The 21,658-nt window shown below is 43.3% G+C and overlaps 1 protein-coding gene across 2 annotated transcripts in view; it reads left to right on the top strand.

Moving 5' to 3' along the window:
- Igf1r (insulin-like growth factor 1 receptor) overlaps window positions 1-21,658 on the top strand; it is a 281,571-nt gene that overhangs the window by 201,916 nt on the left and 57,997 nt on the right. For both annotated transcript variants that reach the window (XM_005381615.2, XM_013512515.1), the window contains one exon: window positions 18,815-19,127. In XM_005381615.2, coding sequence (XP_005381672.1) covers window positions 18,815-19,127 — 313 coding nt within the window. The remainder of the gene's footprint in view (window positions 1-18,814; window positions 19,128-21,658) is intronic.

The raw sequence follows: 21,658 nt of genomic DNA, 5'->3' as shown, positions 1-21,658 counted from the left end.
TTCTTTCATTATTCTTGGAGAAAACTAGCAGAGAAGTAAAGCCAGGAGATTGGGCTTCATCTTGTATTCTTGTATTCTTCTTGTATTCTTCATCTTGTATTCTTCATCTCCTAAGAGTGGTTTGTCTGACTTTTATCATCTTTTTCCCCTTTATTTAGGAAGGGGTCAGGAGGTAATTTTTTATGGTGCTCCTGTCATCAGGCATTCTTTTAACAGTAATTTACTATGAAAACACAATAGACGTGCATTCAGCCTGTGGGAAACTCCCTCCTATTATGTGATTTATTTGCTTTCCATTTATATTTTGCCTAATTCATAGAGAATTTGAGGCAGCTTTCAATTAAATCATAAACAAAAACAACAGCAGAAAATGCTGTGGGTAACCCAGGACCTGAATGGCCGAGTTAGCAAAAGGACTGCACCACACCAGAAGGAAGCTGATTCTTCCTGGAATCTGGCTGCTCTGCATTTCTTGGCAGCTGAGGCAAAAGAAGCAGCACAGTAAAAGCTGTGTGTACACACACATGCTTCCGCTCCCCAACCTTTGTGTAAAATTCAAGGGTTTTTCTTTTGGAAAGTTTGCATAAGGAGTAGTCTTGGGTTCAATTAACACCTGACTATATCCGTAAGACCCTCTGGAAGGATCTGTGAGGCAAATCCAAATAAGGAGTGGTGTGTGTGCCCTGTAGGAGTTACACTGTGCATGCTAGGAGTCACTGAGCTAATGCTCATGAACTCATTGAACTCACAGTTATGGAACATGGGGATGAAAAAGTATACAACTGCTGCCTGAGTCAAATGAACACTAGCTGAAGGAAGAGAACCGTTAAACGTAAGTCCCTTTTTTATTGTAGTAAATTACGTAAAACTTAAATTTTACTGTGGACCACTTTTAAGCGCACAGTGCAGTGGCACTAAGTGTGCTCATGTGATTGTATGATGAACATCCCTGCCCATGTCCAGAACATTCTTCTTCTTGTACAACTGAAACTGTGTCCATGAAACAGTACCTCCTCATTCCCTTGCTGTCTACTCCCCAGGTCCTTTACCAAAATTTAAAAATCTCTGTAAATGCAGTCAGTGCTTTGAAGATGATGGAAAAGATGCTGTGACATAAAATGACAGGCCACAGGCAGGACAGCTCCCCCAAGAGGGTGGTCAAGAGAGGCTGCTTTGGAGTAACGACAGCCAAGGCAGCTAGGAAAATGGGAAGAGATGTAAGTCCAGCAAAGGTGCAGCAAGGTGAAGGCTCAGAGTCAGGAAGGGACTTCTTTAAGAGAAAGAAAAGAGCTAGTGTATGTAAAGCAAGCACCATGAGGGCAGAAGGATGCTCATGTATCCTCATGATGATTTAGAAATATCATCGATGGTGTGTCTGCAGCCCTTCCATAACCTGGGTACGAACTCACAGCTGTGTCCCAGAAGCTTGAGAAGGCCTGCACCAGGAAATTACAGAAATCTTTGCTGAAGGGATGAATTGATTCCAGCTTAGAGAGGGGAAGTCAGGAAGGAACAGGTGGCTGGCATCCTCCTGACATCCTCCTTCCCACAGCAATGGCCGTGAATGATGGGGTTAGGATGAAGGGATGTTCCCAGGGAACTGGCATGCAGATAATATTTTGTGAAGCAGAAGCAGCAGGTTCTAAATGGTGGTGGTACAGGTGGTGTGCGAACTGGGCATTTTGGTGGCCGTCCTGGCCAGCTAGCCATCCTATGTCCATGTCCAAGAGCTAGTGCAGGATGCCTGTGTACACAGCCAGTGCTTTTCTCAAACACCTTGCATGTGTTCCTGTTTGCCCAGCCCATAAATCCTGGAAAAGATACCTTTGACCTGGAAGGCTGAAATGGCAGATTTTCTTAATTATCCTCATGCAAGCTCCCAGTAGCTCCTATGGAAGTGCTGCCATCAAGGACCCTCTCACTGAACCTGACTAGGTGCAGAACCTTGTTGAATAGTTGGTTTAGTATTGCACATTTTATTTGAGCACTTCAGGATACATGCCCCAAAGTCTGGCATCATCTCATCATTCATTCTCTACTACCCCTATGTTACCGTTTCCTTGCTGGGTATAGGGAATTATTCTTAGTACCGTAGAGTAGCGAACTTACAATTCATTCCTAGCACCAGAAGGTTTTCATCAAATCCACTTAAAAGTTGAATAAAGCTATTTAGGAGCATGTTGTATTGGGGGCTTTTTTGTGTTTGTATTTGAAGAGTCAGGTGAAGTCTTTCGAAACATGGAAAGTTTTCTCCTTGTCTAAGGGCAGCTTGCTTCTTGGTGGAAGTTTTAACTTCTCATGCTTGCAAAAACCTTGGCGGAATTTACAAAGTGTAATCTTGCATGAACTCAGCCCTTCACTCTACCTGCCTTCCAAGGACCCCTTACAATAAAAACTACACTAAACCTTCAAATCATGCCTTGGGTAAGGTCATGTCTGCCTTTCACTGTGTGATTATTTAAGAGCAAATGGATTTAAGAACAGCACTGAAAAACTGGAATTCCAAAGGCAGGCTAATCTGAAATATGTAATATTTTTATTTGAACAGAGGTGAAATTTGAAATAGTTTAGAATCCTTGCTTTCATTTTCTCTTCCTTTTTTTTTTTTTCTTTTTTCTTTCTTAGTCATATAACCCTCACCCATGAAATAAAATCAGTGGATCCCCAGTATATAAAACCAGTCAGAGACACAGGTCTTCGTCTCCCTCTTTGTCCTCTTCCCAGCGCATTATGAACCAGGAGGCACCTAAAACCAGCAGGTTCTAGGGTGAGATTCACCATCTTCTACCTATGCCCTGTGAGCTGAGTAGACAGTGAAATCCAGTCCAGGGATCAAAACTGCTAGCTAATATTTACAGAGCACCTACAATACGCCAGGAGATACATACCCTTTAGTTACATGATTTGCCATGTTTAGCACCAGTAGCACTAGCTGGAATCATTTGTCTTATGTATATGCCGAGGAAACAGAGTCCATTTAACACAAAGCTGAGCTGTAAATTTCTGTCTAAACCCTGAGTCCCTGTTCTTCTCAGTCCTTAGCCCCAGCTTGTTCTCCTGGGCTTTGTCCCCTCAGAGCATGAACTGAAGCATCTCCAAATTTTAAACACTCACTCTCCCTAAAACCACTTTTTAAAAAGTAGACAGACAAGACAGTCAGACATACAGAGACATGACTTGGGCCCTGAAAAATGTGGCCAACCTGGCACATAAATGGGCATAGGCTAATTCTAAATTGGTGCTTTAAATTTTGCCAGCATTGCTTCTGGGCTAGTAGTTTTGGTGCTTTTTAATATAATTTTGATTGTATTTATGTGCAGAGGACTGCAACCTCACGCCATTGTGTCCCTCCTGAGAGCAAGGTGAAGCTGTGCAAGGACCACGTCCAGGAATGTACCCTGTTCCCACAAGATGAAACAGCTCCTATGGAGGGCTTTCTTCAAGTAGATGATGATGATATTGCACTGGTGGATTTTTAAAGAAATATTCTCTAAGGACTTCAGTGTGTGTTACTGAGTAACCTGAGACAAAGCAACATTTTCTTTTTCCTAATCTCTTTCTGCAGTTTTCACTACTAATCCTCTCAAATATCTCCAGGAAATTCAGGAGCAAGTTAAAGATTTATCTTTAGCTGAACAGATCTGTATTCTCAATGCCTGTCCTTGTCCAGTGAAAAGGTACCGAAGGGACACCCCTCATAAAGGAAACACAATCAGTGGATTCTTTCTCTTGGCAGCTTGATGTGTGTACTAATTTTCACATTATTTCTATTCATCAAAAAAGCAAAACATTTTGCAAAAAGACAAAAGGCACGTGCCTGCTGTGCCTCCCGGTGTACCCTGAGACTTGAAAGCAAGCCAGAATTGGAAAATACTGGATTGGGGCAATGTTGGTTTTTTAAACACCTGGTTAATTTAATATAAAGTGTTTACACTTCATTTTTCTGGCATCGGGTTTTCTATGTAGGTGGTGGGAGATTTCCTGTAAGTTTTGCAAGTTCCAGGGCCAGGATAGTTGCAATATGTACCCTCTGTGGTCACAGCGACAGGAAGGAAAATTTCTTAATCTGCCGTTGTTACCCTGCGTGTAGGTGGATGATGGATGTTACAGAAGGTGTCCTTTCAACCTCCAAACTTGTGCAAGTTCGCAGGTATATTAATGAAGATGAATAAGAGTGGTGTTTTTAGGAATTCCAAATATTGAGTCTTGGAGGCAGATCATCTTTTCCCTAAATGTGTGCTCGGGTTGGAATTGCTGCCTACGGTACCTCGTGGGTGAAACAGATATTTTGAGCATGACTGAGCTTATTAAGAGCCTCGAGGCACTTCCTCTACTGAGGTTTAGAAATTTCAAAGGATGGGGGTGGAGGGTGGGGGAGGAACTACGGGCATGCAGCATGGATCTGGCAGGATGGAAGTCACAGGTTCAGAATGTAGCATCTGTGCCCCTGCAGAGCTCCAGAGTGGGCTGAGAATGTGAATTCAGGAAGATAGGTCTTCCAGCCAATGAGGCAGGAGAATGTGGACTCAGGGAAAGTTCAGATGCTGTTTATTTAGTTAGGAGTAAGGAGAATACAGTTGGAGAAAACATATTTGATAGGCTTTGCTTAGACACGGTGGTAAACCTGTGGTATGCGTGCCACAGTGGGGCGTTTATATCATTGAAAGCTCTAAAAGGTTCACCATCACTGGACTAGGAGAAGTGTGGTTGTGGGAATGCATTCAGTAGACAGTTTCAGAATTGGACAGTGGGGGGAAAACCCATTTCAAAATCTTCTAGTAGTGTTACAGGTTTGTGGGTTGTTTATCACAAGGAGTTGTGTGCATGTAGGGATTGAGAAACGCGGTTCTTTTCTGGGATGTAGGATGTGGGGCCTTTGTGATGAAAAAAGAGCCATGGGCTCTAAGGCAGGAGACCTTGCTCCTCAGCCCAGCTCTTGGGAGTCAGGTGGCTTCCGGAGCTCCGGTTGTCTGGCTTCACTTCCTTCATCCAGCGGAGGAAGACATTTTGTTGGATGCTGAGTTCTTGGGGTACCTTCAGCTCCACAGTCTGACGGCTCCTCCCTTTGGCCATTGGTCTTATTTCAAAGATGCTCTTCAGCTCGGAAGTGAAGCAGAATCAGGCAGTGCAGTGCCCTGTGCTCGCTGCTCATCTCCCTCTTCCCTCTTCCTCTCCTGCTCCCTTCTCTTCCCAGCGCCTCAGGTGAGAGGTCTTCCTAGGTAAACAGGGAAAGGAGAAGTCTCTCTCCTCTTCAGAGTGCTGCACTTAAGCATTACAGGGTCTGGGTCATGCTACAATGAACAGATGCCGACTTCAGCCTTACCCTGGGGGTTTTAGGTCACCCAAATTGTTCGCAAAACTTTTTTTTTGATCACTTGCCCATACTTGTTCTCTGTGTGAGTAAACATAAACTCACATCCTGAGGAATGTTGCAGGGCACTTTGCAAACTCTGTGACTTCCACACCACAGCCTCCTGAACTCTGAGCTCTAGACCGAGGATGCTTTGGGATCAGGAGACATGAGTTTCATGGAAGTTGCTATATGGCTTATTCCTTTGAAGAAGAGAAAATTAACTCTATAACATTTTCAGATCCTTAATTTCAGGTTACTTGAGTCAAGAATTGTAGAAAACCTTTGTAAATATTTTTATGTTTGAAATTCCTTAATGGGTGCTCGAGGAGGACTGGGCTACTCTGGGGCACTACTGTGTTCAAGGAAAGGGTTAAAACATTGATTTGGGAGCATGGCCACGTGTCTTAGGTGTTGCTGTCTCCCGATCTCTTCATCTAGCACGTAAATTTCACACATGCTCCTGATAAAGCAAGCGTGGATTCCTGGGCACAGTCATCAGAGCATGTGTGCAACTTGACCCCTTTCTGTTTAGAAACGTTTTGTGCAGATTGTTTCCATCTTCAGACCAAGGAGGGAAGAAGGGAATGATCCTTCTATGTGGCTTTCCTATTGGGGGGTCTCACTCATGCTTTCAGGTTGTAGAGCTGCCTCATTTGTTGTGTTTTTTATGAAGTTCTCCCAAATGTCAAGTTACTTTATCTTTGAAAACAAATTCTAGGGAACTCTGGAAATGAGGCTGTGCGACTTACCAGAGCATGTTTGGGAGGCGGTGAAAGGATGTGAGGTGGGTGGAGTGTCTCATACAGGAAGCAGGCTGAAACCCACAGGTGTCTGCTAGCACCATGGCAGGTTCTCTGCACTCGACCTGTAGCCTGACCCAGAGGATGAGGTAACCTGCTGGCATTCTGAGTTGACTGACAGGCCTCATATCCACTGCGTTTGAGAGGAAAACCTTTAAATTCTCCACCTTCCTCTTCAGAGGTAAGAGTAAGCTCTGTTTGCCATATTTAGCATATGTTCCTGCTGTCCTGGAGCTAGAAGTGATACTAGGTGGGCCTGCAGCAATATAATCCACTTGATAGTTTGGATAATATTCTGGAAGGAACCAAATACCTAAACTCAGGAAACAATAGTAGATATTTAATGGTTCAGGGATCAAATAAGACTTTACAAGCAGATGTTTCCTAATTAATAGGAAAAACAGAAGTCACGTGGGAACCCATCTCCATTGGGTGTTTACATCTGAAACCTGTTCTTTCAGCTGGCATCTTGTTCTTTGAATGTGTTGGCTTCCCAGCTGAACCCGGTCTTACTTAGCATTATAAAAACGACAGCAAACCCCCACACCCACAGAAAGAAATTCAACTGTTAGGTTAAAAAAAAAGGAGGAAGGCTTGGACTTTGAAATCCTTCAGTCAACTTTTCCAAAGCAGAGAGTCAGAATTTTTTTTATCTCAGTTGAAATTGAGGAAATGATAGTTTTGAGGATGATTGGATTTCTGTTGCCTCGTTGAGATTTTTAGCACTTTTAATACATTCTGGCAAAGTTGATATGTTTTATTTCAAGTGCACTGTCCCCACCACCTCCACCACACACAAAAATAAAAACTAAGTAAAATAAAAGAAAAGCCAAGAAAATTATGTGGGAATGGCAAGTGTTTTTCTAGGGGGTGTGTGTGTGTGTGTGTGTTTAATAGTAGTCTTTGCAAGGACATTCCAGAGATGATAGTTCTGCATTTGCATGTTTTTCTGAGGAATTTTCGAATCATCTGATAAACTATAAGTTCCATATATTTCTTGCAGGTTAGGGTGTGCTGTGGTCCACTTACCCAAAGACTGATCCTCATGAGGCTCCTGCTGACCAGAATGTGATTATCAGGGACACCTTGTTCTACTCTCCTGGATAACAAAATTTACCTTGAAAGACAAGTTGTGCTTTTGTGCTTTCTCCACAGTAGTAAAAGTACTATAACGTTAGGAAATGGCACCAGCAAACAAAATTTGATAATGTAAAAGAACAATATGGTATTTTAGCATAACAGATACTCTAAAGTAAATATTTACACCTCCAGCAGTGTGCAGTCGAGAAGTAACAAGATCAAAGGAGAGGTGATCAGAGATTCTGGAAAGGTAATAAATGATCAAGCTTAAAGGTCACTGGTCTGTATTGTTACCCATGCTCCTTAGATAGATTTAATTATCAAAGAAAGACCAAGATCAAGAAGCGAGCCTGAATTAACTCACTAAGGTATTTTCTTCCCAAGCCATCCATAACTAAGATTTTGGAGGCACAGTGCTGTTTAAAAAGCATTGTTTAATGACCAAGTTCCGTTCTGGGGTGACTAGGTCCTTAAGTGAATTGGTCAATAAATGAGGTATTGTATATAGTATGTACATTAAATATTCAGAACAAAGAAATGGTTAAAGGATTCTCCAACTTGATGACTTTGTTTTTACTTGCATGCCTCTTACATGTAGTACTGCCCATACAAATGGAAATACAGTCACATATCACATAATGACATCTCAGTCATGAACAGACGCAAAAGACCACATGTATGACAGTAGTCCCTTAAGATTATATTGCTAATGATGGCAGTGATAGTCACACAATAATGAAATTGCCAACTGACATTTCTCAGAACGTATCCCCATAGTCGAAGAATGTACAACTATATGTGGCAAAAAAGTAAGAAAATGAACCAGAAAGAAAAATGAACATAAGAAAATTCCAGAAAGAAAATGAACCCAGAGACATTAAGAGACATTAAAAGGCAATGCACGTGACCAAAAAATATTTAGAAAAAATAATCCAACCTCAGAAGCAGCCATAGGTAGCTACTTCCCCTTTGGACATTAGAAAAGAGAGAAAAATGGGACTATGAACCCCTTTTTCTTTCTTTTTATAAAGATTTACTTCCTTCAACGTTATAACCAAAAAATGTACTGTGGCTGCTAGAAGCATTCTTCAAAAGAAGATTGCGAAAGTGTTTTTGCAGAATTGTGAGGTCCTTGAAGCGCAGTGTGTGTCCTCTTAAGCAGCTTTAGACTCACTATTTTACTTATGTAAAACCTGTGCATAAGTGATGTATTTATGTGTACAGGTGTGCACGTAAAAAAACGAAAACCTTCGATTCCATAGATACGGTAAAAAATCTACTTCCACAGGTATCTTGTGCATTTATGAGTCTCCTGTAAAACAGTTCTGCTGACATGGACAAAATTTCATCCAAAGCATTGTATACCGTTCTAGAAGTAGTAGTCTCGCTATGGGTCATAGCATTCAGTCATGTAAATTATGTTGACATAAGTTTTTTTTTTTATATAAATGTTTATACGTGTGAAAAAGGACTTTTTACATGGGTTGTTGAGGCATTGTACCTTTTGGACTAACAATTCCACCAAAATCAATAGGAAGAGTGGTGTACGTAAACACTGCTCAGTCGCCTTGCATTTCTAAGCGTATGCACAGTAGACAGTGTATTGGTAGCATTCACACTTGGGTCATCACGAGTAAGGAGTGTAATTGCCCAGAAATGGGCCTAAGTGAGGCAGCCAAAGCCACAATGCTGGAGGCCTCTCCCACCAAGCTTGGCCTCCGTTTGGTCAAAACAGCCCCCAATTTGTCCCTACGGGACACAGGCCTGCCTTGTTAGGAAATGAGCAACATTTAGGAGCCCACAATACCTCACATAACTCCGTGTACAGTAACAGAGAGTAGAAATAGGGCTGTAAGCACGAACAAGCAGACAAGTTATAAATATAGAATACTCTCTCAATTCCACTTTAGTTAGTCATGGAGGGACAGTGTGAGTTTTATAAACTTATAAGGAATATACAAACAGTTCCAAATTTAAAATAACTTGGAGTAATTTTTAAGTGTGTGAAAGAGGAGTATTTTTTCCACCCCATCCGTGTAAGCATCTGGGACGCTCACAAGGGGTCGGTATCTTTGTGTGGCCCAGCCCTCTGCTCACCCTGTTCTGCAGAGTCCCCACTTGCTTTTTTCAAAAGAATACAAAACAAATAAATGAAAAAGTAGAGGGAGAGGTGTCAATTGTAAGAGAGAGAGACTCACCACATTCATGCGTGCACAGCCCAGTCCACACGGGCCTTGTTCACTGCAGCGGGGCTTGTTTGGCCTGGTCCAAGTCAGCACCCTTGTCTTGGGGTGGCCCTTACCTCCAATTAAAACTTATCTGCATTCTCCAAATCTGTGTGTAGGCCTTGAGAGAAGTTTAAAAGAAGAAGTTCTTGGACAATTTTGAAGTACACAGAAGTGGTTTTTAAAAAGGAGAATAATCTGTTTGATGGAAATGTAGTGATAGTAAAAAAAAAAGTAGAAGCTCAGATTCTCCCTTCCCACCACCTTCCTTAATGTTGGATGTTATTCCTTTCCTTCCCTTCACTGCGATCGCAGGAGGCATCCTGTGGTGCAGCAGCAGCCTCATTTGTTGACATTTCTGCAGCAATTAGGTTTGGTTATGTACTTGTATATTCCGTTCTCCATTAATGGAGCAGTCAGCAACTGATGCCAGGCAGAGAGGAGAATCACATCATGGGTGACCATCATCCCGCAGGTCAGGTGGCTGTAACCACCTTTTCTCCCTGATATCAAGGAATGACACAATTTAGTCATTTTTATTAGAGTTAGTAAATCCTTCTTCTTTTAGAGTAAATCAGGAATATAGATTCTCATGTATAAAAACAAGCCTTTTCTAACTTTAGATCCACATACCTGTAATTTCGTCACTACACATGAATAAAAAGTTTACACAGCTCATTTTCCCACAGTGTGAATCATAAAGGCCAGAATTTATGAATGAAAGTAGGAAGGAATGAAAGACTATTAGATGCCTTACCAAGGGTGAACCTTGAAAACTTAAGTGGAGGAAGCTGATCACAGAAGACCACCAGTTGTATTGTTCCATTAAATGAAACGTCTGCAGTAGGCAAATCAATAGAGACAGGGTAGTATTAGTGGCTGCCTAGGGGCAAGAGAAGGGGACAGGATAACGGGGCAGAACAGCTAATGGTATGGCTTGTGCTTTGGGGTCATGAAAATATTCTAACATTGATTGTGGTAGTATTTTACCCAACTCTGAATATATGCAAAGCCATCAAATTTTATACTTCAAACAGGTGAGTTATAAATATATGAATTATGGCTCAGTAAAGCTGCTATTACAGAGTGTGTGAAGGAAGAAAGAAACCATCTGACCCACAGTAACCAAAGCCAGAGGCTCAGTTTCCGGGATTCCTGAGCCACCGTCAGTTTCTCAGCCTTCGTTGTTCATTGTGGTTTTCCGCCTTACATGTTCTTTGCGTTGAGAGCTTTTGTGTCTCTCTCTTACTACCCAGCTCCTGAAATCTCTGTTTGATAATGATGCTATTTATAACTTTCCCCCTTCTGGTTTCCTGGTTGCCCTTTTTGCAGTGTTTGTTTGTTTTCCTGTTTTCTCAGTACTGTGCCCAGCATTGCTTGTTCGTTCGTGAGACTTTGGTGATCCAGTGGGCATTGCAGTGGGTGATTATCTCTTTTGCTCATTAATGAAATGTTCACAGATGTATTCGACAGTCGATCCTTGTGCCTTACCTTCTGTCCTAGACTGTGAAAATCTATTTGGAACCTAGCTATTTCTGTAAGCCTTCAGAATGTGCTCTCCAAAGGGAAGCAGTGTAGAACTGTAATTTCTCCTCCGTGATAAAGTTCTCAGTCTTGCTGAACTATGCAAACTGATGAAGACAATGAACTCTCCTTATCTAATCTCATTAATAGGACTTGTTCGGGTGGAACCGGCTCTGTGGGCCATGGAGCCTTGTTGGTCTGGTTTCTTGATATCACAGTCATTTTCCATGAGAGAATGTGCCACAGTCACTAGGTACCTTCTGTGACAGGAGCTGCCACTTCAGTGTTGAAACTGGGCAGTGACCCTTGCTGATACTTCACGAGACCCAGCCTTGCAGATTTGTGCTGGAAAGATGTCTCTGAGGCTTCCCTTTGTCCTTGTGACTCAATAAATAAAAAAGACTGAGTGGCTACATGTTTTCTCCTTCGTGTCACCAGGATACTCAACACGCTTCTGCAGTGGCATTTGTTCTTCGGACTAAGTGGCTCACCTCAGAGAGGAGGAAAGGGTGCTAGGACTTGTGATTTATTTCTTCTTGGTGGATGCATACTGAAAAAGAAAAGTAACACAAGAAGAACTCCCTAGCCCATTCCTTCCAGACAGCAGAGACCCACAGAGGCAGCCTGCCACCCTGGGAAAGGGGCAAGCTAAGAAGATGTGATCAAAGTTGGGCGGATCTGGGTTTGAAGCCCAGGTTCTCCACTTAACAACTGTGTGCTCTTGAATGAGTTATTCGGTCTCTCGTCATCTGTAGATGATGAGAATCGTAATGACTCTATGTGATTGTTAGAGGATTAAGTAATGTATATAAGATGTTTAATATATTATAAAGTATACAGAAAATACTCAGTGAATGTTAACTCGGTATTAAGAAGTGGTCCTGTTTCAAACTCTGATACGAGTTGCATTCGTATAGGAAAAAAGTAGTGATTGTGAAAAATCAGACCTGGGAATTTCAGGTGATTGGAAACTGAGAAGGAGTCTACTAAGTATCATGATGATAATTCTCACATCAGTTGCCTTGGGCATGGCAGACCATGTTCGATTTGTTAGTCTTAGCATGTTGCATACCACAGTTCCCATGACTTCTGTGCTGTTGGAATGGGTTTGGAGGCAGGTTAAGGAGCAGTGGTGTTCATGTGTGTTGCATGTAGTAGGACTGAGTAGGGCATGTGGAGGAAGCCTGCGATCACAGTCTCAGAACACTGAGTCTGCATGTTTTGCAAGTCTGAGCTGGACAAAAAGGTTCCAGCTTCCCTGTTCACAGACACCAGAGTGAGGGATCGAAAGTGCATACTATAGGAAAGCCCATTTTCTTTGGATGGACCAAGGAACTGGTTCAGGAATAGTGTTGTCAGGCTGTAGAATAGCACTTTCTCTAAAGCAGTGAGTTTCCTCATGCACTACTTGAAAGGTCACTTGGGATTTTGTGAAGAAGTGTTTTGGATTGGCGTGAAGGGGGACTAGTAAACTTCCTTTCAGCTCTAAGATACTCTGCTGAGATGAAAGGGTGAGGATGACTACATTGAGTATGCACCTGTCACCGATGCATTGGGCTAGGCAGGTCTCATGGCCCGAGGAGCTTTAGCATGTGGCTGCCTGGTGTTGCATGCCTTAGAGCATTCCTGCAAGCCAGCCTTGCATCAGGAGTGAAAGGTGGAGAAAACAGTTAAAGGAGGAGTGATAAAGAGTGAAAGTATATAACTCCCCCGCTACACACACACACACACACAGTGGATGTTAGAAAGTTCATGTATGGGTGATGCAAGGATTCCTTGTGCAGGCGTCTTCCTGTTGGGAAGAAAACAGACACAAAACTGAGTCTTAAACCCTTTGAATATATGCAAAGAGGAGCTTCTTTGTACATAGTGGATTCTGGAGAAAGTGAGAACTTTCAGACCCACTGTGTTAACAGGTTAAAAAGCTGTGTGGTCCAGCTCTCTACCTAACCAGCCCTACTACTATGGTGGGCTGGTCTCTTAAGAACAGAAGATGGTTTCTTTTTGGCTTTAGGAAGAAAAGTGTTGTCAGTGTGGGTTTCCCTTGTGAATATAGGATACAGAGGTTTCCACGTACACTTTCTTTGCCATGTGTAACTGATTCCGCCTACTGGCTACAGTTTTCCAGGCAAAAACTTATTTGGAAGTTGTTTTAAACTCTTGACGAGAATTTCTAAGCAATGGTTCAGTGGGGTTATACTTTAGCTATTTCTTGCAATGACAAGAAACTGCCCAGATGCTTGTCTTCCTTTTGTGAAAATCATATATTCATTCCCTCTTCTCCTTCTCTTCCCCTCCTTCCTCCTATTCCTTCTTTCACACTTTCTATGTAGGTGTGTGTATGTGGGGTGCATTATTTAGTTTTATTCCGTGAGTTTAAACATTTTCCAGTAAGTCTGCTTTCATCCTCGTAGAATTAGAGAGCTCCAGACTAATGACTTAAAGTAAAATACAGTGGTTGGCTCTGAATCTGAGAGGCCCTTGCTCTTGAGCACTCTGTTGCTTTTGATGGATGCCCACTTTAGTTTGTCTTCCATTGTTATAGTGAAATACCTAAAGATAGGTAATTCATATTTTTTAAAAAGACATTTTCTGGCAGTGCTACAGGCTGGGACATCCGAGAGCATGGTGTACCCTCTGGTGGGGGCCTCTAGGTGCACCCTGACCTGGCAGACAGCGTCACATGACAGGAGAAAGTAAGTGTGTTATTGTGTCTCTCTCATCTTAGAAAGTCAGTCAGCCATCCTGAGGCCTCATCCTCCTGACCCCAGCTAATAATCCTAATTACTCTCAACCGCCCACCTCCAAATGCTGCATCCAGGAACCTGTAAGACCTGTCTGTAGGATCTAGCCCAGGGCCTGACTGCTGAAGCCAAAAGGAGCCTTTCTCATTCCTCTCCTTTGCCAAGTGCTTTCTGGAGAATACCTACAGCTTTGGGTGGACTTCTGGCTGACCCATCTAGAACCCACTCCCTCTTTTCTGCTTCTTCCTTCCAAAGTGAAAGAGCATAAAGTTTCTTTGGACCATGTGCTTCTCTGATGGCATTTTGGAGATGCAAATTCACTTTCCTAGGGTTAGTAGCAATCGATTGTATGTGTAATGATCCATACCAGTTAGGAAAGGCATCCCTGTTCTTATATAAAACAGTGGTTTGTCCCTCAGGGCAATGCAGAATAGCTAAGATATCCCTAAAGTAATCCATTTTGATTTCGAAGCTTTACCTTATTTGAACATCCACAGACTAGTTCCATCCTTTAGAAATTATTTGAGGTAAGATTGTTTGCATTGTACAAAATTGTGTGGATAAGCGGCCCCTCTGCCATTTTTTGTTTCTTGTGAAGAGGTGGCATCTTCCATGTTTGCATCTAGCAGAGCATTTTATTATTATAGGCTTTTAAAAATGCTTTATCTGAGTTCAGATTGTTAGAGATTATTGGCAAGAGTGAAAACAAATTTTAAAATCACCTAGAAAAAAACTTACAAATACAGAGACTCTGGGGAAGGAGAGAGTTAAAGGCTCACATGTGACCTGTTCTCCTCTCCCCCCAAAATAAGGAGAACAAGCTCTCAAATGCAGTGCCGCATTTTTATGTGATTGTGAACCAGTTCTCTTAGTGGTTGATGTGGGACGTGTTGTTAGCTTTTCCGACCATTTAGATAGGCTTTTGTTTTTATTGTTGGTTGCTGTAAGAATTCCAAGGACTAGAAAGATCTCTTGGGCCAAATCAATTTGCCTTTTCTTCTGTACATTTGTTAGTTTATAACAGCTTCCATTTCCCTCTCATTTTCCAAAGTTGAAATGCCTTTAATCACACTCTGTGTGCTCCTCCTTCTAGAAGCCAAAGGAGTTCCTTTCTTTCCCTCATAGCGACGTAATTGGAAATTTGGTTATTGTACTAAATTTTAAGTTTTGGCACTCAAATGGAGCAGCCATCCATCTGCTGGCGAGACACACTGCCCCGGGCTTTTCAAGAAATCCCTTAATAGTCCTGAACACTAATAATATTTATATACATTGAGATGAGACAAAATTTACAGTGGGCTTCTGGGGCTGGCTCCAGGACTCTTAATCCCACACTTCCTCGTGTTCTCCTTCCTGCCTTCCGGAATCCTCTTGGAGGGAGCTTCAGCCAAGGAAGCACCGACTTCGCTCCTTGGAGCAACCACGTGTTTATGGAGTTTGTCCTCGAGCAAACAAGTTGCCCGCCCTTCTGATCTTCTCTTCTCCCCATCGCACCCTGTGTCTACTCCCCTGCAGGATACAGATGTGTGTTTGTGCACACAGTGCATCGTTTAACATAAAGGAGCCCATTACCTTGGGGTCCCTTTAAGAGAAATTGTTCTATCAGGAAAGAAGATGATCTTGCCAACTTAAACGCTGCTGAGATACATTTGGAAGCAGCTCCCATCCCTTGCAGTAAATTTGACCTCCCCAGCCTGCGTGTTGTGAGTGGTAAGATCAGGCTGACCAGGCAGCTGGTTCCCTTTCATTCTCCCTTTGGGAGGTCTCAGTGGACTCCTGCTCAGACTTGCTGTTTTCCATGAACAGGAGGTGGAAATGCAAAACATATCTAACAGGTTCTTGGTCAAGTATTTATTTTCCTTTCTCATCCTGGGAAAACACACATTTACATTTGGATATAACTTACTGGGAGCAAGTCCTCAGGGACATTTCTATTCTTCTAAATGCTCTTGAGTTTTTACTAGTGCTTGAATAGCCAGTTGATCTTAGTATCTCTTGCCTGTCATTTCGATAGCATTTTCTTTATACTGTGAGGAAAGGGGGGTCTGCAAGTTACTGCTGGTCCCAGCTACTCCCGGGTGTTGACTGTAAGGTTCCTAACCAGCTTTCCTTTCCTCTAACCACAAAGTGGTGATAGAGGATGGGTGAAGAGCAGCTTCATGTGGGGCGGGTGGCGCGTGCACCAGCTGTACTGCTGGTACACGTCTGACAAGCAAGACTGAGCTCCATTTTTGCAACCAGTTTATTGAGCCTCATGGATCCATTATACTGCATGAGCTTTGTCGGGATGACAAAATAGATTGTGGCTTCTTCTCCTCTTGCCTGGTCCTTCTTCTTCCAGCTCTGCTCTCTCTGATCCTCATACTGAGGGTTCTACTTCAAGGTGAGCTTCCAGACGTGAAAATCTGACTCCTGCCTGAAGCCGTCATCACCGCCCTGAACCTGGCCCCTTGCAGATCCCCCTTTTCCTCACATCTGGGGCCAATCCCCAGCCTTCTTCAGCACAAGCAGTCAGTGCTGCAGCTGCAGCAGTTTGTTTGCCTTTATAAACACTTACATGGGATCCCATCTCTGCTGTTCTCCATTCTGTGGCTCTCCCCTGGTACCCAGAGGCCAGGAAACACCATCCAATTCCAACTCCCCTCCATTTCTCCGATGCTGCTACCTTCCCTGAGGAGAGGGACCACTGACGGTCCATACGTGTCGCAGGGTCTTGACAAATTGTTGTTTGTAGATAAAGATACCTGGACTTAGAGTCTGCTGTCATCCATTTAGAAATCTGAAATTCGGGATATGCAATTTCAGTGTTTCTTTGGATCTTGAGCCTTGAAATGTTCTTAGTAATGAATGTATTTGAAATTAGTCATTTAATCTGCTTTGTTTTTCCATGTCTTTGAGTGAGAGATTTTATGATGGGTGTGTTTGCTGTGACTCTGCTAGGCATATAAATTAAATTCATGCTACTTTCTCTGAGCCAGTCACCATAATGGACAGTGTATGTCTGTAACATTTCAGGAGTTCCTACATTTCCTTCATTGCGGAGATCATGGATAGTGAACTACCTGTTATTTGTTGGACAGGTTAGTTTTTTCAAGTAGCTAGAGAGAAGTCATTGAGAGCCAATTTTGATGAACAGAATGACTGACACAAGCCAACAGGAAAGGTTTTCTTCACTTACACATAGCTCCAGTGTGCCTCTCTTAGGGTTAGTTCAGTTGCCTGTGACAAACAGCAGCCATTTAAATAGAATAAAAGTTCATTTTTCCTGCTATTGAAAACTTCCAGAGTCTGCTATATCATCCTTAATGTGATACCTAATGGTTCCAGATGGCTGCATGAGCTCCTTGCATTACTTCTGCAATCCAGTGAGTGAGAAGAAGAAAGAGCACCTCCAAAACTCTTTAGGGAGTTTTGCAGGAAGTTCCAGTAAAAAAAAAAGAAACGTTGCATACATCTTACCAGGCAGACCTGAAGCTATATGGCTGCTACTGCGTACATTGTCTAGGGAGATCACACTATGCACAACTAAAAGTTACTGAGAAGCATAAGAAAAAAAGAATGTAAAGCAATCTGATGTTTCCGTCAAAAGATGATTTCAGAGGAGAAAATTACAATAATATTTTAAGCTTGACAGTATCATGAGAATTCATCAGTTTTCTTCAGAGTTGGTACTATTCATTTAAACATCCAAGTCCTGACATCGGTTTTTAAATTCACTTGTTTGCAGTGAAACAGGAGCTTTTGGGTACACTTAGATGTGTAAATTGGTGCAGACTTTCCAGAGGACAGTTTGACTCGGCAAGGTCAGTTCTGGAAATTGATCCTAGTGAAATACTAAGACTGCTTATGAAGATCGCTGGGCAGATTGAATAATAAAAAAAATTGGGAATAGGGAAATGTCTAATAATAGGAGATAAGATAACTTATAGTCAACTCTACCATGGGTTGTGATGTTACTGCTAATTAGTTGTGGAATTTACGTTCTATTTTACTAAAAAAAATGCTTTCACAATGCCTTAGTCCTTTGTATAAGTATTTATATTTATGTGCCTGTGCAGATGTGTAAGAAGGGACCTTGAAGGGTGTAGTAAAGGGGACCGTTTGTGGACACTTGGGCTTGTATGGTCTTTACACTCTCTTTCTCATCTATGATCTCTAATTCTTTTTGGAGCTTGTATTTTTATAAGAAAAAACTGTAGAATCTTAACTCATTGCATGACAGAATCAAAAATACACATATTTAAATAATTTTGTATTGTTTTCCAACTCAGAAGAGGAAAAAGTAGGACATGTATAATGCAAACCAGACTTCATATTTTGTTGATTTATACTTTATTTATGAGTAAGGCAGACAGCCCATAGAGTGTGATCATTACAGCATTGTTATGGAAATAAATGCCAGCTCATCTGCTTGGGATGTGAACTGTGGATCTGTGGTTATTAGACCCTGCTTTTACTTAATGTGAGCACAGAAGGGTGTAGAGGAGATGGTCTGTAATACCTTGTGGTCCCCTGGGCTCGGAGACACCCACATACACACACGGTGACGTCTGACACTGATGTGGTGACTTGTAAGAGATCTGCTGGCCTGCGAATGTAGCTCGGTGGGAGGGCACTGGGAGGCCCAGTTGAATTCCCAACACTGGGAGAGAGACAGACAGACAGACACAGCTCGAGAAAACATAACCATTATTACAGGCTACTGTTAGAATTGCTGTTTTATTACTAGTTATTATTTATCCCTTATTCGCCTAATTTGTACTTTAAACTTTAGCATGGCAGCGTGTATGTGGGGAAAGTGTAGTGTGCTTCAGGCATCTTCTAGGGGTCTTGGCAGGGATAAGCCCCTCCCTGCCCCCGTTCCCGGTATTTGAACGTGGAGAGCCTGGTCCCTGTTAAAGAGCGAGAGAGCCATGTTGTTTGTCCTGCTTCCTCCTTCACCTGCACCCCATGGCTCCTCCCAAGCCAGGCAAGGAGTGGAGATGAGAGGCTGAGCTCGGCCTGTCTGTGGGGCGGAGCCTAAGGTGGGGTGATGGACGCTGGTTGTGGGGGGTCACCCCGTCTCACGCGCTGATCTTCTGCCCACAGTGTGCCCGAGCGCCTGCGGGAAACGCGCGTGCACCGAGAACAACGAGTGCTGCCACCCGGAGTGCCTGGGCAGCTGCCATGCGCCCGACGACGACACGGCCTGTGTGGCCTGCAGACACTTCTACTACGCCGGCGTCTGCGTGCCCGCCTGCCCGCCCGGCACCTACCGCTTCGAGGGCTGGCGCTGCGTGGACCGCGACTTCTGCGCCAACATCCCCAATGCCGAGAGCAGCGACTCTGAGGGCTTTGTCATCCACGACGGCGAGTGCATGCAGGAGTGTCCCTCCGGCTTCATCCGAAACGGCAGCCAGAGGTCCGGGGCTGGGCCTGGGCGGGTGGAGGGGCGCTGGGGAGGCGACTTCACTGTCTTTCCTTTCCTTCTTCTCCTTTCCCTCTGCCTCTTTTCTCCTCCCTTGTCCTTCCCTTGCTTCTCCTCCTTCTCCACTCCCTCTTCTTTTTTTTTGGACTACTGGGGACTGAACCCAGAACTTTCACACTGACCTATATTTCCAGCCATTTAAAAAGAAGCGGTGTTGAGAGAAGATCTCCCCAAGGTGCCCAAGCAGAACTTGAATATGATCTTCCTGTGCTGCTAGGACGCGTGGCCAGGAGTTTTCTTCCTTCACTTTTTCTCCCCCCACCCCAACTCACCCCAGTACTAGGGACTGAACCCAGGGCCTTGGCACTGAGCTATATCCCCAGCCCTTTACTTACCATTTGGAGACAGGGTCTTGCTAATTCACTAAGTTGTTCAAGCTGGGCCAAACTTGTGAGTCTCCTGTCACAGCCTCCCAGAGTGCTGGAAGTACAGACTTCTAGGAGCAGCTGGTGTTGTTTGGTTGTTTGTTTGTTTATTGGGAGTATTGGAAATTGAGCCAGGACATGGTGGAATAGAGCCATTTGCCTCATGTCCAAGAATGAAAGAGAGACAGAGAGAGACCAGGGAGAACAGGCTGAGGTCCCACTGTCTCTCAAGGACATGCCTCTGGGGACCAGAGGACCTCTCACTAGGGCCCGCCTCCTCAGGTTTCCACCACCTCTCAGTGGCATCAAGCTGGGGCCCAGGATTCAACTATCGCACATCGGAGGGCTGCATCAGTGCATACCATGGGTCATGGAGCAGTGCCTGGCTTCAAGGAGAGGTTGGCCCCAGTGGAGACGTCACCTTCCTTCTGGGCACTTGCAGGAAGGGGGCACTGGTCTGTAGACTTGGGTGGTGCCACCTCTGACCTGCACATGCAGTTTCTCATGCTACCTGGAGGCCTGCAGTCATTCCGCGGCTACCAGGGTGGTGGGCAGAGTGGCAGTGCGGGCTTCCCAGGGTTGTTCTCTTTCCTTGCAGTACATTTATTAAAAGAATCAAGCCGCTGCTCCCCCTGCCCATTCTTACAGTCTGGTCAGAACTACAGATCTACCTTCCCCATTTTAAAATAACACAGAATCAAGAAATAATAAATACCCTCTCTCTGCCTTTGAGGCCTGTGTAATACCTACTTTAAAATATTTTTTAAATACTGTTTATACTCTGTACCAGGATGAATTTGAGGAAGTTTAATCTATAAATATGTAAGCGAGACATGTCCTTGCAAAATCATTTTTAAGTGCCGGGTGAATTCTAGACATTTTAGTAAAGGGGTGTGTGTAGCTCAGAATTTTCTATTTGAATAAAAGATGGAGGGAAACGAAACGTGCATCTGCCTTATAAGCTATCAGTAGCAACCCTGGACACTGCTCCCGGAGAAACGAAAACTTAGGTCTACACCAAACATGCACACAGTTGTTCAGAGCAGCTTTATTTGTAATATGCAGAAACTGGAAGGACTTAGTTGTCTTATAAAAGGTAGACGGTGAAGTGGGCTGTGATATATCCGCACACAGGAATATCACTCAGCTATACAAGGGAGCAAGCCACTGAAGTACACAGCAACTTGGACGGAGCCCAAGGGCAAGATGTTGTCTGAAAAAAGCCAGTCTCAAAAGGTCCCCAATGATAAAATTACAGAAATGGAGAGCAGATTACTGTTTGCCGGGAGCTAAGGCTAGGGGGCCAGGGTGAGGGGAAGTGGCTACAAATGGGTCACACAGAGAGATCTTGATTGCTGGGGGAGCCACACAGATCTATGTGTTGTGCCAATGTTAATTTCCTGGTTTTGACGCTGCATTATCATTACGTAAGATGTAGTAGACACTGGAGGAAATTTGGTGGAGGGTGCATGGGTCCTCTCTACTACGTTTGCGACTTTTTGTGTATCTACAATTATTTCAAAATTAGAATTTTTTAAAGGGAGGGTGAGGAGGCTTATATGGTATTTGGGTAAATAAGAAACAACAGAAGACTTAAAAAAAAAAAAAAAAAGTACAGAAAGCAAGCCGCTGCCCGTGCTGGAAATGAGAATGTTAAGTGTGCTGTTAGAGGAAGGAGCAGGTCTCCTTACTTGGGTAGGGCCAGTTCCTGCAGGACCCCAACATGAAATAGGACAATGCCAAGAAATTTTGTGTACCTGTTAGCTGTTAAGCATAACAAATTCCTATGTCTTTGTCTTAGATACAACATTTTAGGGAAGGAAGAAAGCCTTTAATAAAAATAAACTCACACACTTTTCCTTATTTTTTTATTTCTTCATGAAGCTTAGTAAAGATCATTGAACAACAGTAATTTAAATCTAGTGACTCTCCAACTTCCCGTGTGATTGTACACATCCCATAAGGTTGTATCATTTATCTTGTTTGGAAATTGACCCAGCTTTGTAAGCCTGATTCTGTATATAACTATAGACCTCAAACGTTCAGCTGCTGGATTTGCATTGCGTCTTGTTTCCCAAGTAATGGTAGATGAGCAGGAGA

The sequence above is a fragment of the Chinchilla lanigera genome, unplaced genomic scaffold (genome assembly GCF_000276665.1).
Source record: "Chinchilla lanigera isolate Chin_1 unplaced genomic scaffold, ChiLan1.0 scaffold00015, whole genome shotgun sequence".
Classification (NCBI taxonomy): domain Eukaryota; kingdom Metazoa; phylum Chordata; class Mammalia; order Rodentia; family Chinchillidae; genus Chinchilla; species Chinchilla lanigera.
The sequence above is the reverse complement of the archived record's forward strand: the minus strand, read 5'-3'. Positions and strand labels throughout refer to the sequence as shown.